Here is an 18396-nt window from a genome sequence, read left to right as displayed (position 1 = left end):
GTGTGTGTGTGTGTGTGTGTTTCGCCTGACGCTCTGAGACGACACTCATTTATGATGTGTGTGTGTATATGTGTGTGTGTGTGTGTTTCGCCTGACGCTCTGAGACGACACTCATTTATGATGTGTGTGTGTGTGTGTGTGTGTGTTTCGCCTGACGCTCTGAGACGACACTCATTTATGATGTGTGTGTGTGTGTGTGTGTGTGTTTCGCCTGACGCTCTGAGACAACACTCATTTATGTGTGTGTGTGTGTGTGTGTGTGTGTTTCGCCTGATGCTCTGAGACAACACTCATTTATGATGTGTGTGTGTGTGTGTGTGTGTGTTTCGCCTGACGATCTGAGACGACATTCATTTATGATATGTGTGTGTGTGTGTTTCGCCTGACGATCTGAGACGACATTCATTTATGATGTGTGTGTGTGTGTGTATTTCGCCTGATGCTCTGAGACGACACTCATTTATGATGTGTGTGTGTGTGTGTGTGTGTGTGTTTCGCCTGGCGCTCTGAGACAACACTCATTTATGATGTGTGTGTGTGTGTGTTTCGCCTGACGATCTGAGACGACACTCATTTATGATGTGTGTGTGTGTGTGTGTGTTTCGCCTGGCGCTCTGAGACGAGACTCATTTATGATGTGCGTGTGTGTGTGTGTGTGTTTCGCCTGGCGCTCTGAGACAACACTCATTTATGATGTGTGTATGTGTGTGTGTGTGTGTGTTTCGCCTGGCGCTCTGAGACGAGACTCATTTATGATGTGTGTGTGTGTGTGTTTCGCCTGGCGCTCTGAGACGAGACTCATTTATGATGTGTGTGTGTGTGTGTGTGTGTTTCGCCTGGCGCTCTGAGACAACACTCATTTATGATGTGTGTATGTGTGTGTGTGTGTGTGTGTGTGTTTCGCCTGGCGCTCTGAGACGAGACTCATTTATGATGTGTGTGTGTGTGTGTGTGTTTCGCCTGGCGCTCTGAGACGAGACTCATTTATGATGTGTGTGTGTGTGTGTGTGTTTCGCCTGGCGCTCTGAGACAACACTCATTTATGATGTGTGTGTGTGTGTGTGTGTTTCGCCTGATGCTCTGAAACGACACTCATTTATGATGTGTGTGTATATGTGTGTGTGTGTGTGTGTGTTTCGCCTGACGATCTGAGACGACATTCATTTATGATGTGTGTGTGTATGTGTGTGTGTGTGTGTGTGTGTGTTTCGCCTGACGCTCTGAGACGACACTCATTTATAATGTGTGTGTGTATATGTGTGTGTGTGTGTGTGTGTGTATGTGTGTGTGTGTTTCGCCTGACGCTCTGAGACGACACTCATTTATAATGTGTGTTTATATGTGTGTGTGTGTGTGTGTGTTTCGCCTGACGCTCTGAGACGACACTCATTTATAATGTGTGTGTGTATATGTGTGTGTGTGTGTGTGTGTTTTGCCTGACGCTCTGAGATGACACTCATTTATGATGTGTGTGTGTATGTGTGTGTGTGTGTGTGTGTGTGTGTGTTTCGCCTGACGCTCTGAGACGACACTCATTTATAATGTGTGTGTGTATATGTGTGTGTGTGTGTGTGTGTGTATGTGTGTGTGTGTTTCGCCTGACGCTCTGAGACCACACTCATTTATAATGTGTGTTTATATGTGTGTGTGTGTGTGTGTGTTTCGCCTGACGCTCTGAGACGACACTCATTTATAATGTGTGTGTGTATATGTGTGTGTGTGTGTGTGTGTGTTTTGCCTGACGCTCTGAGATGACACTCATTTATGATGTGTGTGTGTGTGTGTGTCTGTGTTTCGCCTGACGATCTGAGACGACACTCATTTATTATGTTTGTGTGTATGTGTGTGTGTGTGTGTGTGTTTCGCCTGATGCTCTGAGACGACACTCATTTATAATGTGTGTGTTTATATGTGTGTGTGCGTGTGTGTGTGTGTTTCGCCTGACGCTCTGAGACGACACTCATTTATAATGTGTGTGTGTATATGTGTGTGTGTGTGTGTGTGTGTGTGTGTATGTGTGTGTGTGTTTCGCCTGACGCTCTGAGACGACACTCATTTATGATGTGTGTGTGTATATGTGTGTGTGTGTTTCGCCTGGCGCTCTGAGACGATATTCATTTATTATGTGTGTGTGTATGTGTGTGTGTGTGTGTGTGTGTGTTTTGCCTGACGATCTGAGACGACACTCATTTATGATGTGTGTGTGTGTGTGTGTGTGTGTGTGTGTGTGTGTGTGTGTGTGTGTGTTTCGCCTGACGATCTGAGACGACACTCATTTATTATGTGTGTGTGTGTGTGTGTGTGTGTGTTTCGCCTGACGCTCTGAGACGACACTCATTTATAATGTGTGTGTGTATATGTGTGTGTGTGTGTGTGTGTGTGTTTGTGTGTTTCGCCTGAAGCTCTGAGACGACACTCATTTATTATGTGTGTGTGTATGTGTGTGTGTGTGTGTGTGTGTGTGTTTTGCCTGACGATCTGAGACGACACTCATTTATGATGTGTGTGTGTGTGTGTGTTTCGCCTGACGATCTGAGACGACACTCATTTATTATGTGTGTGTGTGTGTGTGTGTGTGTGTGTGTGTGTGTGTGTGTGTTTCGCCTGACGCTCTGAGACGACACTCATTTATAATGTGTGTGTATATGTGTGTGTGTGTGTGTGTGTGTGTGTGTTTGTGTGTATGTGTGTGTGTGTTTCGCCTGACGCTCTGAGACGACACTCATTTATAATGTGTGTGTGTATATGTGTATGTGTGTGTGTGTGTATGTGTGTGTGTTTCGCCTGAAGCTCTGAGACGACACTCATTTATGATGTGTGTGTGTATATGTGTGTGTGTGTGTGTGTGTGTGTTTGGCCTGACGATCTCAGTTTATTGCCGATATGTTGTCCAGTTTCACAGGAAGTGATGATTTTGTTCTGTTGAACACACGGGATGGAAACGCTTTATTCACAGATGATTTATGTGATATTCTAATCTTGCGCATAAGTTAAAATCACAGCTTTGGATGGAAACATTATTAGAGTCATATCAGTTGCTGAGCTGTTAATGTGTCAAGAGCGCGCACACACACACACACACACACACACACACGTCAGCACAGAGTTAACAGAGCTCAACGCGTGATTGTGCTAATGCAGCAGATCTGTCAGAAACATCCTCATCCTCGTCACACACTGACAGACAGACGTCAGATCCTCCGCACACACACACACACACACACACACACACACACACACACACACACACACACACACACACACACACACACACACACACACACACACACACACACACACACACACACACACACACACACACACACACACACACACACACACACACACACACACACACACACACACACACACTCCTGAAGAGCGGCAGCAGAAAGCCTTATTCCTAAGAGTGTAACCCTTTGTTTCCTCCACAACAGCGGAGTGTAATGGAGACGGGCTTTTGTTCCTGCGCTGAAGGAAACGGCCCATAAATCACCGGGACTATAAAGGGAAGAGTGAGCTCACTGCGGTAAACAGCATTTCCCCCTCACAGCACGACACACTCATCTCACGGGTCACTGAGAGGTCAACACAACCAACCTGCTCAAACAAACACACACACACACACACACACACACACACACACCTGGAACAAACCTGACACTCGTCAAAGCATCTGCTCGGTTCTGCCCAAATCAAACACCATGTTCTTCTCGTTTCCAGCACAAATATCTGCCCGTCCTCACATCAGCACACACTCATGAGAGGCAGAATGACTGAAAAGAGGAAGAGTTGCAGAAGAGAGGAAGAGTTGCAGAAGAGAGGAAGAGTTGCTGAAGAGAGGAAGAGTTGCAGAAGAGAGGAAGAGTTGCAGAAGAGAGGAAGAGTTGCTGAAGAGAGGAAGAGTTGCAGAAGAGAGGAAGAGTTGCTGAAGAGAGGAAGAGTTGCTGAAGAGAGGAAGAGTTGCAGAAGAGAGGAAGAGTTGTTGAAGAGAGGAAGAGTTGCTGAAGAGAGGAAGAGTTGTTGAAGAGAGGAAGAGTTGCTGAAGAGAGGAAGAGTTGCAGAAGAGAGGAAGAGTTGCTGAAGAGAGGAAGAGTTGTTGAAGAGAGGAAGAGTTGCTGAAGAGAGGAAGAGTTGCAGAAGAGAGGAAGAGTTGTTGAAGAGAGGAAGAGTTGCAGAAGAGAGGAAGAGTTGCTGAAGAGAGGAAGAGTTGCTGAAGAGAGGAAGAGTTGCTGAAGAGAGGAAGAGTTGCAGAAGAGAGGAAGAGTTGTTGAAGAGAGGAAGAGTTGCTGAAGAGAGGAAGAGTTGCAGAAGAGAGGAAGAGTTGTTGAAGAGAGGAAGAGTTGCTGAAGAGAGGAAGAGTTGCAGAAGAGAGGAAGAGTTGCTGAAGAGAGGAAGAGTTGTTGAAGGACGGATGGAGAGAGTCAAAGGGAACACATTCTCTCCATCTGAAGACATTTGTGCTGGAAAACGAGACGGAGAGATTCGTGTTTTGCAGAGGAGATGATTTTTAGGGAGGAAAACGCAACAAATCAGCCGCTCCTGACACACTGAGCAGCTCAAGCACAGGTGTGTGTGGTGTGTGAGAGCTCAAGCGCAGGTGTGTATGGTGTGTGAGAGTGAGTAAGCACAGGTGTGTATGGTGTGTGAGAGTGAGTAAGCACAGGTGTGTATGGTGTGTGAGAGTGAGTAAGCACAGGTGTGTATGGTGTGTGAGAGTGAGTAAGCACAGGTGTGTATGGTGTGTGAGAGTGAGTAAGCACAGGTGTGTATGGTGTGTGAGAGCTCCAGCACAGGTGTGTATGGTGTGTGAGAGCTCAAGCGCAGGTGTGTATGGTGTGTGAGAGCTCCAGCACAGGTGTGTGTGGTGTGTGAGAGCTCCAGCGCAGGTGTGTGTGGTGTGTGAGAGCTCCAGCACAGGTGTGTGTGGTGTGTGAGAGCTCCAGCGCAGGTGTGTGTGGTGTGTGAGAGCTCCAGCACAGGTGTGTGTGGTGTGTGAGAGCTCAAGCGCAGGTGTATATGGTGTGTGAGAGTGAGTAAGCACAGGTGTGTATGGTGTGTGAGAGCTCAAGCGCAGGTGTATATGGTGTGTGAGAGTGAGTAAGCACAGGTGTGTATGGTGTGTGAGAGCTCAAGCGCAGGTGTATATGGTGTGTGAGAGTGAGTAAGCACAGGTGTGTATGGTGTGTGAGAGCTCCAGCACAGGTGTGTGTGGTGTGTGAGAGCTCAAGCGCAGGTGTGTATGGTGTGTGAGAGCTCAAGCACAGGTGTGTGTGGTGTGTGAGAGCTCCAGCACAGGTGTGTGTGGTGTGTGAGAGCTCAAGCGCAGGTGTGTATGGTGTGTGAGAGCTCAAGCGCAGGTGTGTATGGTGAGTGAGAGCTCAAGCGCAGGTGTGTGTGGTGTGTGAGAGCTCAAGCGCAGGTGTGTATGGTGTGTGAGAGCTGAAGCACAGGTGTGTATGGTGTGAGAGAGCTCAAGCGCAGGTGTGTATGGTGTGTGAGAGCTCAAGCGCAGGTGTGTATGGTGTGTGAGAGCTCAAGCGCAGGTGTGTATGGTGTGTGAGAGTGAGTAAGCACAGGTGTGTATGGTGTGTGAGAGCTCCAGCACAGGTGTGTATGGTGTGTGAGAGCTCCAGCGCAGGTGTGTATGGTGTGTGAGAGCTCAAGCGCAGGTGTGTATGGTGTGTGAGAGCTCCAGCACAGGTGTGTATGGTGTGTGAGAGCTCAAGCGCAGGTGTGTATGGTGTGTGAGAGCTCAAGCACAGGTGTGTGTGGTGTGTGAGAGCTCAAGCGCAGGTGTGTATGGTGTGTGAGAGCTCAAGCGCAGGTGTGTATGGTGTGTGAGAGCTCCAGCACAGGTGTGTGTGGTGTGTGAGAGCTCAAGCGCAGGTGTGTATGGTGTGTGAGAGCTCAAGCGCAGGTGTGTATGGTGTGAGAGCTCAAGCGCGTGTGTGGTGTGTGAGAGCTCCAGCACAGGTGTGTATGGTGTGTGAGAGCTCAAGCGCAGGTGTGTATGGTGTGTGAGAGCTCAAGCGCAGGTGTGTATGGTGTGTGAGAGCTCAAGCGCAGGTGTGTATGGTGTGTGAGAGCGAGTAAGCACAGGTGTGTATGGTGTGTGAGAGCTCAAGCGCAGGTGTGTATGGTGTGTGAGAGCTCAAGCGCAGGTGTGTATGGTGTGTGAGAGCTCAAGCGCAGGTGTGTATGGTGTGTGAGAGCTCAAGCGCAGGTGTGTATGGTGTGTGAGAGCTCAAGCGCAGGTGTGTATGGTGTGTGAGAGCTCCAGCACAGGTGTGTGTGGTGTGTGAGAGCTCAAGCACAGGTGTGTATGGTGTGTGAGAGCGAGTAAGCGCAGGTGTGTATGGTGAGTGAGAGTGAGTAAGCACAGGTGTGTATGGTGTGTGAGAGCTCCAGCACAGGTGTGTATGGTGTGTGAGAGCTCCAGCACAGGTGTATTGTGTGTGAGAGCGAGTAAGCGCAGGTGTGTATGGTGTGTGAGAGCTCAAGCGCAGGTGTGTATGGTGTGTGAGAGCGAGTAAGCGCAGATGTGTATGGTGTGTGAGAGTGAGTAAGCGCAGATGTGTATGGTGTGTGAGAGTGAGTAAGCGCAGATGTGTATGGTGTGTGAGAGTGAGTAAGCGCAGATGTGTATGGTGTGTATGGTGTGTGAGAGCTCAAGCACAGGTGTGTATGGTGTGTGAGAGTGAGTAAGCACAGGTGTGTATGGTATGTATGGTGTGTGAGAGCTCAAGCGCAGGTGTGTATGGTGTGTGAGAGCTCAAGCACAGGTGTGTATGGTGTGTGAGAGCTCAAGCGCAGGTGTGTATGGTGTGTGAGAGTGAGTAAGCACAGGTGTGTGTGGTGTGTGAGAGCGAGTAAGCACAGGTGTGTATGGTGTGTGAGAGTGAGTAAGCACAGGTGTGTATGGTGTGTGAGAGCGAGTAAGCACAGGTGTGTATGGTGTGTGAGAGCGAGTAAGCACAGGTGTGTATGGTGTGTATGGTGTGTGAGAGCGAGTAAGCGCAGGTGTGTATGGTGTGTGAGAGCGAGTAAGCGCGGGTGTGTATGGTGTGTGAGAGCTCAAGCGCAGGTGTGTATGGTGTGTGAGAGCTCAAGCGCAGGTGTGTATGGTGTGTGAGAGCGAGTAAGCGCAGGTGTGTATGGTGTGTGAGAGCTCAAGCGCAGGTGTGTATGGTGTGTGAGAGCTCAAGCGCAGGTGTGTATGGTGTGTGAGAGCGAGTAAGCACAGGTGTGTATGGTGTGTGAGAGCGAGTAAGCACAGGTGTGTATGGTGTGTGAGAGCGAGTAAGCACAGGTGTGTATGGTGTGTATGGTGTGTGAGAGCGAGTAAGCGCAGGTGTGTATGGTGTGTGAGAGTGTGTAAGCACAGGTGTGTATGGTGTGTGAGAGCGAGTAAGCGCGGGTGTGTATGGTGTGTGAGAGCGAGTAAGCGCAGGTGTGTATGGTGTGTGAGAGCTCATGCACAGGTGTGTATGGTGTGTGAGAGCGAGTAAGCGCAGGTGTGTATGGAGTGTGAGCTTGAGCACAGGTGTGTATGGTGTGTGAGAGCTCAAGCGCAGGTGTGTATGGTGTGAGAGCTCAAGCGCAGGTGTGTATGGTGTGTGTGAGCTTGAGCACAGGTGTGTATGGTGTGTGTGAGCTTGAGCGCAGGTGTGTATGGTGTGTGAGAGCGAGTAAGCACAGGTGTGTATGGTGTGTGAGAGCTCAAGCGCAGGTGTGTATGGTGTGTGAGAGCTCAAGCGCAGGTGTGTATGGTGTGTGAGAGCTCAAGCGCAGGTGTGTATGGTGTGTGAGAGCTCAAGCGCAGGTGTGTATGGTGTGTGAGAGCTCAAGCGCAGGTGTATATGGTGTGTGAGAGCTCGATCGCAGGTGTGTATGGTGTGTGAGAGCTTGAGCACAGGTGTGTATGGTGTGTGTGAGCTTGAGCACAGGTGTGTATGGTGTGTGAGAGCTCGAGCGCAGGTGTGTATGGTGTGTGAGAGCTCAAGCGCAAGTGTGTATGGTGTGTGAGAGCTCAAGCGCAGGTGTGTATGGTGTGTGAGAGCTCAAGCACAGGTGTGTATGGTGTGTGAGAGCGAGTAAGCGCAGGTGTGTATGGTGTGTGAGAGCGAGTAAGCGCAGGTGTGTATGGTGTGTGAGAGCTCAAGCACAGGTGTGTATGGTGTGTGAGAGCTCAAGCGCAGCTGTGTATGGTGTGTGAGAGCTCAAGCGCAGGTGTGTATGGTGTGTGAGAGCTCAAGCGCAGGTGTGTATGGTGTGTGAGAGCTCGATCGCAGGTGTGTATGGTGTGTGAGAGCTCGATCGCAGGTGTGTATGGTGTGTGAGAGCTTGAGCACAGGTGTGTATGGTGTGTGTGAGCTTGAGCACAGGTGTGTATGGTGTGTGAGAGCTCGAGCGCAGGTGTGTATGGTGTGTGAGAGCTCGAGCGCAGGTGTGTATGGTGTGTGAGAGCTCAAGCGCAGGTGTGTATGGTGTGTGAGAGCTCAAGCACAGGTGTGTATGGTGTGTGAGAGCGAGTAAGCGCAGGTGTGTATGGTGTGTGAGAGCGAGTAAGCGCAGGTGTGTATGGTGTGTGAGAGCTCAAGCACAGGTGTGTATGGTGTGTGAGAGCTCAAGCGCAGGTGTGTATGGTGTGTGAGAGCTCAAGCGCAGGTGTGTATGGTGTGAGAGCTCAAGCGCGTGTGTGTTGTGTGTGAGAGTGAGTAAGCACAGGTGTGTATGGTGTGTGAGAGTGAGTAAGCACAGGTGTGTATGGTGTGTGAGAGTGAGTAAGCACAGGTGTGTATGGTGTGTGAGAGCTCAAGCGCAGGTGTGTGTGGTGTGTGAGAGCTCAAGCGCAGGTGTGTGTGGTGTGTGAGAGCTCAAGCGCAGGTGTGTATGGTGTGTGAGAGTGAGTAAGCACAGGTGTGTATGGTGTGTGAGAGCTCAAGCGCAGGTGTGTGTGGTGTGTGAGAGCTCAAGCGCAGGTGTGTGTGGTGTGTGAGAGCGAGTAAGCACAGGTGTGTATGGTGTGTGAGAGCTCAAGCGCAGGTGTGTGTGGTGTGTGAGAGCTCAAGCGCAGGTGTGTATGGTGTGTGAGAGCTCAAGCGCAGGTGTGTATGGTGTGTGAGAGTGAGTAAGCACAGGTGTGTATGGTGTGTGAGAGCTCAAGCGCAGGTGTGTATGGTGTGTGAGAGCTCAAGCGCAGGTGTGTATGGTGTGTGAGAGCGAGTAAGCACAGGTGTGTGTGGTGTGTGAGAGCTTCAGCACAGGTGTGTGTGGTGTGTGAGAGCTCAAGCGCAGGTGTGTATGGTGTGTGAGAGTGAGTAAGCGCAGGTGTGTATGGTGTGTGAGAGCTCAAGCACAGGTGTGTATGGTGTGTGAGAGCTCAAGCACAGGTGTGTATGGTGTGTGAGAGCGAGTAAGCACAGGTGTGTGTGGTGTGTGAGAGCTCAAGCGCAGGTGTGTATGGTGTGTGAGAGCGAGTAAGCACAGGTGTGTATGGTGTGTGAGGTGTGTGAGGTGTGTATGGTGTGTGAGGTGTGTGAGGTGTGTATGGTGTGTATGGTGTGTATGGTGTGTGAGGTGTGTGAGGTGTGTATGTTGTGTGTGGTGTGTGTGAGGTGTGTGTGTGTGTGTGTGAGGTGTGTGTGTGTGTGTGTGTGTGTGTGTGTGTGTGTGTGTGTGTGTGAGGTGTGTGTGTGTGTGTGAGGTGTGTGTGTGTGTGTGTGTGTGTGTGTGTGTGAGGTGTGTGTGTGTGAGGTGTGTGTGTGAGGTGTGTGTGTGTGTGTGTGTGTGTGTGAGGTGTGTGTGTGTGTGGTGTGTGTGTGTGTGTGTGTGTGTGTGTGTGTGTGTGAGGTGTGTGTGTGTGTGTGTGTGTGTGTGTGTGTGTGTGTGTGTGTGTGTGTGAGGTGTGTGTGTGTGTGAGGTGTGTGTGTGTGTGTGTGTGTCTGAGGTGTGTGTGTGTGTGTGTGTGTGTGTGTGTGTGTGTGTGTGTGTGTGTGTGTGAGAGGTGTGGGGTGTGTGTGTGTGTGTGTGTGTGTGTGTGAGGTGTGTGTGGTGTGTGAGGTGTGTATGGTGTGTGAGGTGTGTGTGGTGTGTATGGTGTGTGTGGTGTGTGAGGTGTGTATGGTGTGTGAGGTGTGTGAGGTGTGTGTGTGTGTGTGTGTGAGGTGTGTGTGTGTGTGTGTGTGAGGTGTGTGTGTGTGTGTGTGTGGTGTGTATGGTGTGTGTGGTGTGTGAGGTGTGTATGGTGTGTGAGGTGTGTGAGGTGTGTGTGTGTGTGTGTGTGTGTGTGTGTGTGTGTGAGGTGTGTGTGTGTGTGTGAGCCGGGTCTTACGTTCACTGAAGACGAAGTCGCTGCTGATGTCGAAGGGCTGGATCTGGAGGTCTGAGATGGAGATGGTGATTCCCTTCTGATGGTCGCTGGAGATCATGGTGAGCGTCTGCTGAGCCGCACACACATATGAGCGTCCGGCGGGAGTCACCAGCGCTGAGAGGCGGTGTGTGCTGGCCGTGCGTTTCCCCGCTGCACACACACACACACACACACACACGGATACATCAGAGCTCAGATCAGCAGAATCATCTCATACTTCACTGAACAAACAACTGAAGACTTTAAACCGTGCAGAAGCGGAGAGTGTAAAGGAGTGTGTGTGAAGGAGTGTGTATGAAGGAGTGTGTGTGAAGGAGTGTGTGTGAAGGAGTGTGTGTGAAGGAGTGTGTATGAAGGAGTGTGTGTGAAGGAGTGTGTGTGAAGGAGTGTGTGTGAAGGAGTGTGTGTGAAGGAGTGTGTGTGAAGGACTGTGTGTAAAGGAGTGTGTGTAAAGGAGTGTGTGAAGGAGTGTGTGTGAAGGAGTGTGTGTGAAGGAGTGTGTGTGGACTGGTAATCCCTACGTTAGGGGGACAAAATGTCCCCACAAAGATAGCAATATCCGAAATCCTCATCCTTGTGGGGACATTTTTAGGTCCCCATGAGGAAAACATCTTATAAATCAGACTAAGTGATGTTTTTTGAAAATGTAAAAATGCAGAATGTCTCCTGTGATGGGTAGGTTTAGGGGCAGTGTGTGTGTGTGTGTGTGTGTGTGTGTGTGTGATGGGTAGGTTTAGGGGCAGTGTGTGTGTGTGTGTGTGTGTGTGTGTGTGTGATGGGTAGGTTTAGGGGCAGTGTGTGTGTGTGTGTGTGTGTGTGATGGGTAGGTTTAGGGGCAGTGTGTGTGTGTGTGTGTGTGTGTGTGTGTGTGTGTGTGTGTGTGATGGGTAGGTTTAGGGGCAGTGTGTGTGTGTGTGTGTGTGTGTGTGTGTGTGTGTGTGTGTGTGTGTGTGTGTGTGTGTGTGTGTGTGTGTGTGTGTGTGTGTGTGTGTGTGTGTGTGTGTGTGTGTGTGTGTGATGGGTAGGTTTAGGGGCAGTGTGTGTGTGTGTGTGTGTGTGTGTGTGTGGGTAGGTTTAGGGGCAGTGTGTGTGTGTGTGTGTGTGTGTGTGTGTGTGTGTGTGTGTGTGTGTGTGTGTGTGTGTGTGTGTGTGTGTGTGTGTGTGTGTGTGTGTGTGTGTGTGTGTGTGTGTGTGTGTGTGTGTGTAGCGCAGTGGTGTCGCAGTGAGGACGCAGATCTCCGCAGAGCTCGGCTTTGTGTCTCACTCAACAGCTCATTAATCATGAGCAGAGATTTAACTGAGAAACCTCTGCAGGAGAAAGCCCAGAAAACACAAACACTCCACATTTATAAACATGAGGATTATCTCTGATCTTAATCTGTGAGCAGTCCTGATCTCATCCTGATCTCATCCTGAGTCTAATCCTGAGTCTAATCCTGATCTAATCCTGAGTCTAATCCTGAGTCTAATCCTGATCTAATCCTGAATCTAATCCTGATCTAATCCTGATCTCATCCTGATCTAATCCTGATCTCATCCTGATCTCATCCTGAATTCAATCCTGAGTCTAATCCTGATCTCATCCTGATCTAATCCTGATCTCATCCTGAATCTAATCCTGATCTCATCCTGATCTAATCCTGATCTCATCCTGATCTAATCCTGATCTCATCCTGATCTCATCCTGAATTCAATCCTGAGTCTAATCCTGATCTCATCCTGATCTAATCCTGATCTCATCCTGATCTCATCTGATCTCATCCTGAGTCTAATCCTGATCTCATCCTGAATCTCCTGATCTCATCCTGATCTCATCCTGATCTCATCCTGAATTTAATCCTGAATCTCCTGATCTCATCCTGATCTCATCCTGATCTCATCCTGATCTCATCCTGATCTCATCCTGAATTTAATCCTGAATCTCCTGATCTCATCCTGATCTCATCCTGATCTCATCCTGAATCTAATCCTGATCTCATCCTGAATTTAATCCTGAATCTCCTGATCTCATCCTGATCTCATCCTGAATTTAATCCTGAATCTCCTGATCTCATCCTGATCTCATCCTGATCTCATCCTGATCTCATCCTGAATCTAATCCTGATCTCATCCTGAATTTAATCCTGAATCTCCTGATCTCATCCTGATCTCATCCTGATCTCATCCTGAATCTAATCCTGATCTCATCCTGATCTCATCCTGAATCTAATCCTGATCTCATCCTGATCTCATCCTGATCTCATCCTGAATCTAATCCTGATCTCATCCTGATCTAATCCTAATCTCATCCTGAATCTAATCCTGATCTCATCCTGATCTCATCCTGAATTCAATCCTGAGTCTAATCCTGATCTCATCCTGAATCTCCTGATCTCATCCTGATCTCATCTGATCTCATCCTGAGTCTAATCCTGATCTCATCCTGAATCTCCTGATCTCATCCTGATCTCATCCTGAATCTAATCCTGATCTCATCCTGAATCTCCTGATCTCATCCTGAGTCTAATCCTGAATCTCATCCTGATCTCATCCTGATCTCATCCTGAATCTCCTGATCTCATCCTGAGTCTAATCCTGAATCTCATCCTGATCTCATCCTGATCTCATCCTGAATTTAATCCTGAATCTCCTGATCTCATCCTGATCTCATCCTGAATCTAATCCTGATCTCATCCTGAATTTAATCCTGAATCTCCTGATCTCATCCTGATCTCATCCTGATCTCATCCTGAATCTAATCCTGATCTCATCCTGATCTCATCCTGAATCTAATCCTGATCTCATCCTGATCTCATCCTGAATCTAATCCTGATCTCATTCTGATCTAATCCTGATCTCATCCTGAATCTAATCCTGATCTCATCTGATCTCATCCTGAGTCTAATCCTGATCTCATCCTGAATCTCCTGATCTCATCCTGATCTCATCCTGATCTCATCCTGAATCTAATCCTGATCTCATCCTGAATCTCCTGATCTCATCCTGAATCTAATCCTGAGTCTAATCCTGATCTCATCCTGAATCTCCTGATCTCATCTTGATCTCATCCTGATCTAATCCTGAGTCTCATCCTGAATCTCCTGATCTCATCCTGATCTCATCCTGAATCTCCTGATCTCATCCTGATCTCATCCTGAATTCAATCCTGAATCTCCTGATCTCATCCTGATCTCATCCTGATCTCATCCTGAGTCTAATCCTGAATCTAATCCTGATCTCATCCGGAATCTTATCCTGATCTAATACTGAATCTAATCCTGATCTCATCCTGAATCTCCTGATCTCATCCTGATCTCATCCTGAGTCTAATCCTGAATCTAATCCTGATCTCATCCTGAGTCTAATCCTGAATCTAATCCTGATCTCATCCTGAGTCTAATCCTGAATCTAATCCTGATCTCATCCTGAGTCTAATCCTGAATCTAATCCTGATCTCATCCAGAATCTCATCCTGAATCTCCTGATCTCATCCTGATCTCATCCTGAGTCTAATCCTGAATCTAATCCTGATCTCATCCTGAGTCTAATCCTGAATCTAATCCTGATCTCATCCTGAGTCTAATCCTGAATCTAATCCTGATCTCATCCAGAATCTCATCCAGAATCTCCTGAATCTCTCCTGAATCTCATCATGAATCTCCTGAATCTCCTGATCTCATCCTGAATCTCCTGATCTCATCCTGAATCTCCTGATCTCATCCTGAATCTCCTGATCTCATCCTGAGTCTAATCCTGAATCTCATCCTGATCTCATCCTGAGTCTAATCCTGAATCTCATCCTGATCTCATCCTGATCTCATCCTGAATTTAATCCTGAATCTCCTGATCTCATCCTGATCTCATCCTGATCTCATCCTGAATCTAATCCTGATCTCATCCTGAATTTAATCCTGAATCTCCTGATCTCATCCTGATCTCATCCTGATCTCATCCTGAATCTAATCCTGATCTCATCCTGATCTCATCCTGAATCTAATCCTGATCTCATCCTGATCTCATCCTGATCTCATCCTGAATCTAATCCTGATCTCATCCTGATCTCATCCTGAATCTCCTGATCTCATCCTGAATCTCATCCTGAATCTCCTGATCTCATCCTGAATCTCATCCTGAATCTCCTGAATCTCTCCTGAATCTCTCCTGAATCTCTCCTGAATCTCATCATGAATCTCCTGAATCTCTCCTGAATCTCATCATGAATCTCCTGATCTCATCATGAATCTCCTGAATCTCTCCTGAATCTCATCCTGAATCTCCTGATCTCATCATGAATCTCCTGAATCTCTCCTGAATCTCTCCTGAATCTCATCCTGAATCTCCTGAATCTCTCCTGAATCTCCTGATCTCATCCTGAATCTCCTGAATCTCTCCTGAATCTCATCATGAATCTCCTGATCTCATCCTGAATCTCCTGATCTCATCCTGAATCTCTCCTGAATCTCTCCTGATCTCATCCTGAATCTCCTGAATCTCTCCTGAATCTCCTGATCTCATCTTGATCTCATCCTGATCTAATCCTGAGTCTCATCCTGAATCTCCTGATCTCATCCTGAATCTCATCATGAATCTCCTGAATCTCTCCTGAATCTCATCCTGAATCTCTCCTGAATCTCTCCTGAATCTCTCCTGAATCTCTCCTGAATCTCCCCTGAATCTCTCCTGAATCTCCCCTGAATCTCTCCTGAATCTCATCATGAATCTCCCCTGAATCTCTCCTGAATCTCTCCTGAATCTCCCCTGAATCTCTCCTGAATCTCCCCTGAATCTCTCCTGAATCTCATCATGAATCTCTCCTGAATCTCCCCTGAATCTCTCCTGAATCTCATCATGAATCTCCTGAATCTCTCCTGAATCTCTCCTGAATCTCTCCTGAATCTCATCATGAATCTCCTGATCTCATCCTGAATCTCTCCTGAATCTCTCCTGGGAGCTCCGGCTTTACTCACGGTTATAAGCGTTGATGAAGTGCGTCGTGTCTGAAGTGTCATAGACCAGCTGAACCTTGTTCATCTCCCACACCTCAGCGTCTTTATCACTTCCCATCGTGTGCTGCTCCTACACACACACACACACACACACACACACACATATGAAACAGGGAAGGGCTGTAACGGATCACACTGATCCTCCGTTTCTGCTGGGATCAAACCTTTGAGAAGAAGATGCGGAATGTGAAGCTGTGATCGCTCCAGGAGATGTGCAGCTCCGACTCGGTGATCCCGCATTTCCCCACAATCTGAGCTCCACGCGGGATCGACACGGACGCCTGCTCTGTTATCAGCTACACACACACACACACACACACACACACTATAAGCATCATCTCATGTTTGTACAGTAAAGTTTCCAAACACTCAAAGCAATCCTGATGGGATGTTTTAACTTCAAGGATCCGATCGGATCAAATGTTGTGGTTTTTATTGAGCTGAGAATGATGGAGTGAGGCGGAAGAGAGTCGCTCACATCGATCCCGTTCAGGGCCAGGACGTCGTACGGAATCAGGAATTTCACCGCAAACTCCGCCATCAAGCAGGTCGTTCCATTCTCACGGACGACAAAAATCTCCCGGTCCGGATTCGGTGACAGTCCGGAGAGATTCTCCACCTCCTGCTCCGCAGAAACACTGAGCGCTGACAGAGAGCCTGGAGAAACATCAGATCACACACACACACACACACACACACACACACACACACACACACACACACACACACACACACACACACACACACACACACAATGAGTCTCATCTGCTCTATTGTGTTGAGCTGCTCTTTGTCTTGTCCGCCGGGGTTTGAGTTTCTCTGCAGTGAAACAACACAACTGCACACTAAAGTCCCATCTGACACACACCGGGATCTGCAGCTTCCCAGATCTCTCAGAATCAAACTCCAGCACAGCAACTGCTGCACAATTCAACACAAACGCGTCTCATATTCGGCGAAGTTCGCACCGTGGCTCGTGTTCTTTAGTGTGAAGCTGCTGTGTGTGTGTGTGTGTGTGAGACGCGTGAGTTGGGAACTTACCGAGCAGCAGCAGCGCAGCGCAGCGCAGGTCCATCATGAAGCGACGCTCCTGCAGGAAATGAGCGGAAGCTTCCAGAGGAACTCCAGCAGATGCAGGTGCGCGTGATTCACAGCATCAGCATCAGCATCAGCATCAGCATCACTCCTCGGACAGTCCACCGATCCCGCACTGCTGCAGCGCGCGACACGAGCCCCTGCTCCACCGATGACGGATCGTCGACGTATCAAATCACCGAGCGCACTTCCCTCCTGCACGCGCACGACGCGCAGAAGTCCTTCAGTTATTTTCCGCAGAGGAACAGAACACAGGGATGCGCGCTCGGCCAGGTGTGCACGATATTGCACAAAAATAAAAAGATCCTTATATGGGACGCTGGGGTTAGTGGTCACGTGGTCTGACTGCATCTCAGGACACTTTTTATGCGTAGTGTCATCAAATAAAGCACGCATACATTGAGACGAGTGTTTTCAGATATCCATAAACATGCGTCATTTTACGCAATTAATTAGTTTTGTGCACATCAGATTTTACAGTTCTGGGAATTATTTCTTAATTGTGTTTTTTTTTAATGCAGATGCTGTTTAAAGATTGTGACATCTTGCCCCATAAGTGTTCAATTAAAACAAACATACGCCATTGTTGACCGAGCCAAACACTGTAAATATTGATTTTATTGTTTGTTTGTAGTAAAGATTGTACATTCTAAAAAAAATGCTGTGTTAAAAATAACCCAAGCTGGGTTGAAAAAGGACTAACCCAGCTATTGGGTTGTTTTTAGCAAACATTAAACCCAACCGCTGGGGTAGTTCATTTTCAACCCAGCTTGGGTTATTTTTAAGTCAAGTCAAGTCAAGTCAACTTTATTTATATAGCGCTTTTAACAATGTAGATTGTTTCAAAGCAGCTTTACAGTGTTAAACAGGAAAATAATGCAGCATAATTCCAATCAGCTGTATAGCCATTCTGGAAACATTTCAAGTATCATACAGTGACAGTGTGGGCGTTAGATCAATAATTCGATCAGTAATTTAGTTTAAATGGTTAATTTAGTTTAAATTTTTCAACTAAAAATCGAAATAAATCTAAATAATAATGTCCCCCAACTGAGCACGCCAAGCCAGAGGCAACAGTGGCAAGGAAACCAAAACCCCATTAGGTGACCTAATGGAGAAAAATAAACCTTGGGAGAAACCAGGCTCAGTCGGGGTGCCAGTTCTCCTCTGGCCAATTAACAAACAGCGTATTATTATTATTATTATTATTCTGGCAGCTTTACAGCTCAGAGGTCATAATAGATCAGAATATTCGAGGGACCGGGGGCAACATGCTGGAGACGGGTTTATTGAGGATGATGTTGAATAAATAATTATTAAAGTGCAATATTCGAAGGATCGGAGGCAACACGCTGGAGACGGGTTTATTGAGGATGACATATCGATTTAAGTATTATTTAATTGTAATATTCGAACAATCCGAGTCAACACGCCGGAGACGGGTTTATTGAGATGCCGTGTCGATGAGGCAGTTGCAGGGGGAGTCTAATCACGGTCTCTGCAGACACTTCAGGGTCATGTGTTGGTCTTCTCTGGGCGCAGGTCCACCATCTGAACTGGATACGGCCCGGATCCGGCTGACTGCAGTAAACCTCGGGATAAAACAGAGAGACTATCATTAGCGTAGATGCCATTCTTCTGATGATGTAACGAGTACATCAGGTGTTATGGGAAGTGTTAACCCAGCATTTTTTAGAGTGTAGGTTTGTGTTTAAAAAAAACCCCACTGTGACAACTAGCCCCGGCCTGCCCTTACATCACTGACTGCACTGTGGAGTTAAAATGCTGGGTTAAAAACAACCCAAGTTGGGTTGAAAATGGACTAACCCAACAATTGGGTTGTTTTAACCTAGTGAATAGGTTGTTTTAAGCAAACATTTAACCAAACCGCTGAGTTAAAGCAACCCATTTGCTGGGTTAGTCCATTTTCAACCCAACTTG

The 18396-nt window shown here is 47.8% G+C and overlaps 1 protein-coding gene across 1 annotated transcript in view; it reads right to left on the bottom strand.

Moving 5' to 3' along the window:
* Positions 1-16827, bottom strand: part of lamp5 (lysosomal associated membrane protein family member 5) — a 23135-nt gene extending 6308 nt beyond the window's left edge. The window contains exons 1-5 of the mRNA XM_079830899.1: positions 16402-16827; positions 15839-16017; positions 15525-15656; positions 15322-15430; positions 10337-10525 (exon numbers count right to left, since the gene is read on the bottom strand). Coding sequence (XP_079687025.1) covers positions 10337-10525; positions 15322-15430; positions 15525-15656; positions 15839-16017; positions 16402-16438 — 646 coding nt within the window. The 5' untranslated portion in view covers positions 16439-16827. The remainder of the gene's footprint in view (positions 1-10336; positions 10526-15321; positions 15431-15524; positions 15657-15838; positions 16018-16401) is intronic.
* Positions 16828-18396: the final 1569 nt, after the last annotated feature.

Source organism: Gobio gobio (assembly GCF_949357685.1).
Source record: "Gobio gobio genome assembly, chromosome: 12".
NCBI lineage: Eukaryota > Metazoa > Chordata > Actinopteri > Cypriniformes > Gobionidae > Gobio > Gobio gobio.
Note: the sequence above shows the minus strand (reverse complement) of the source record. Positions and strands in the feature narration are given on the sequence as shown.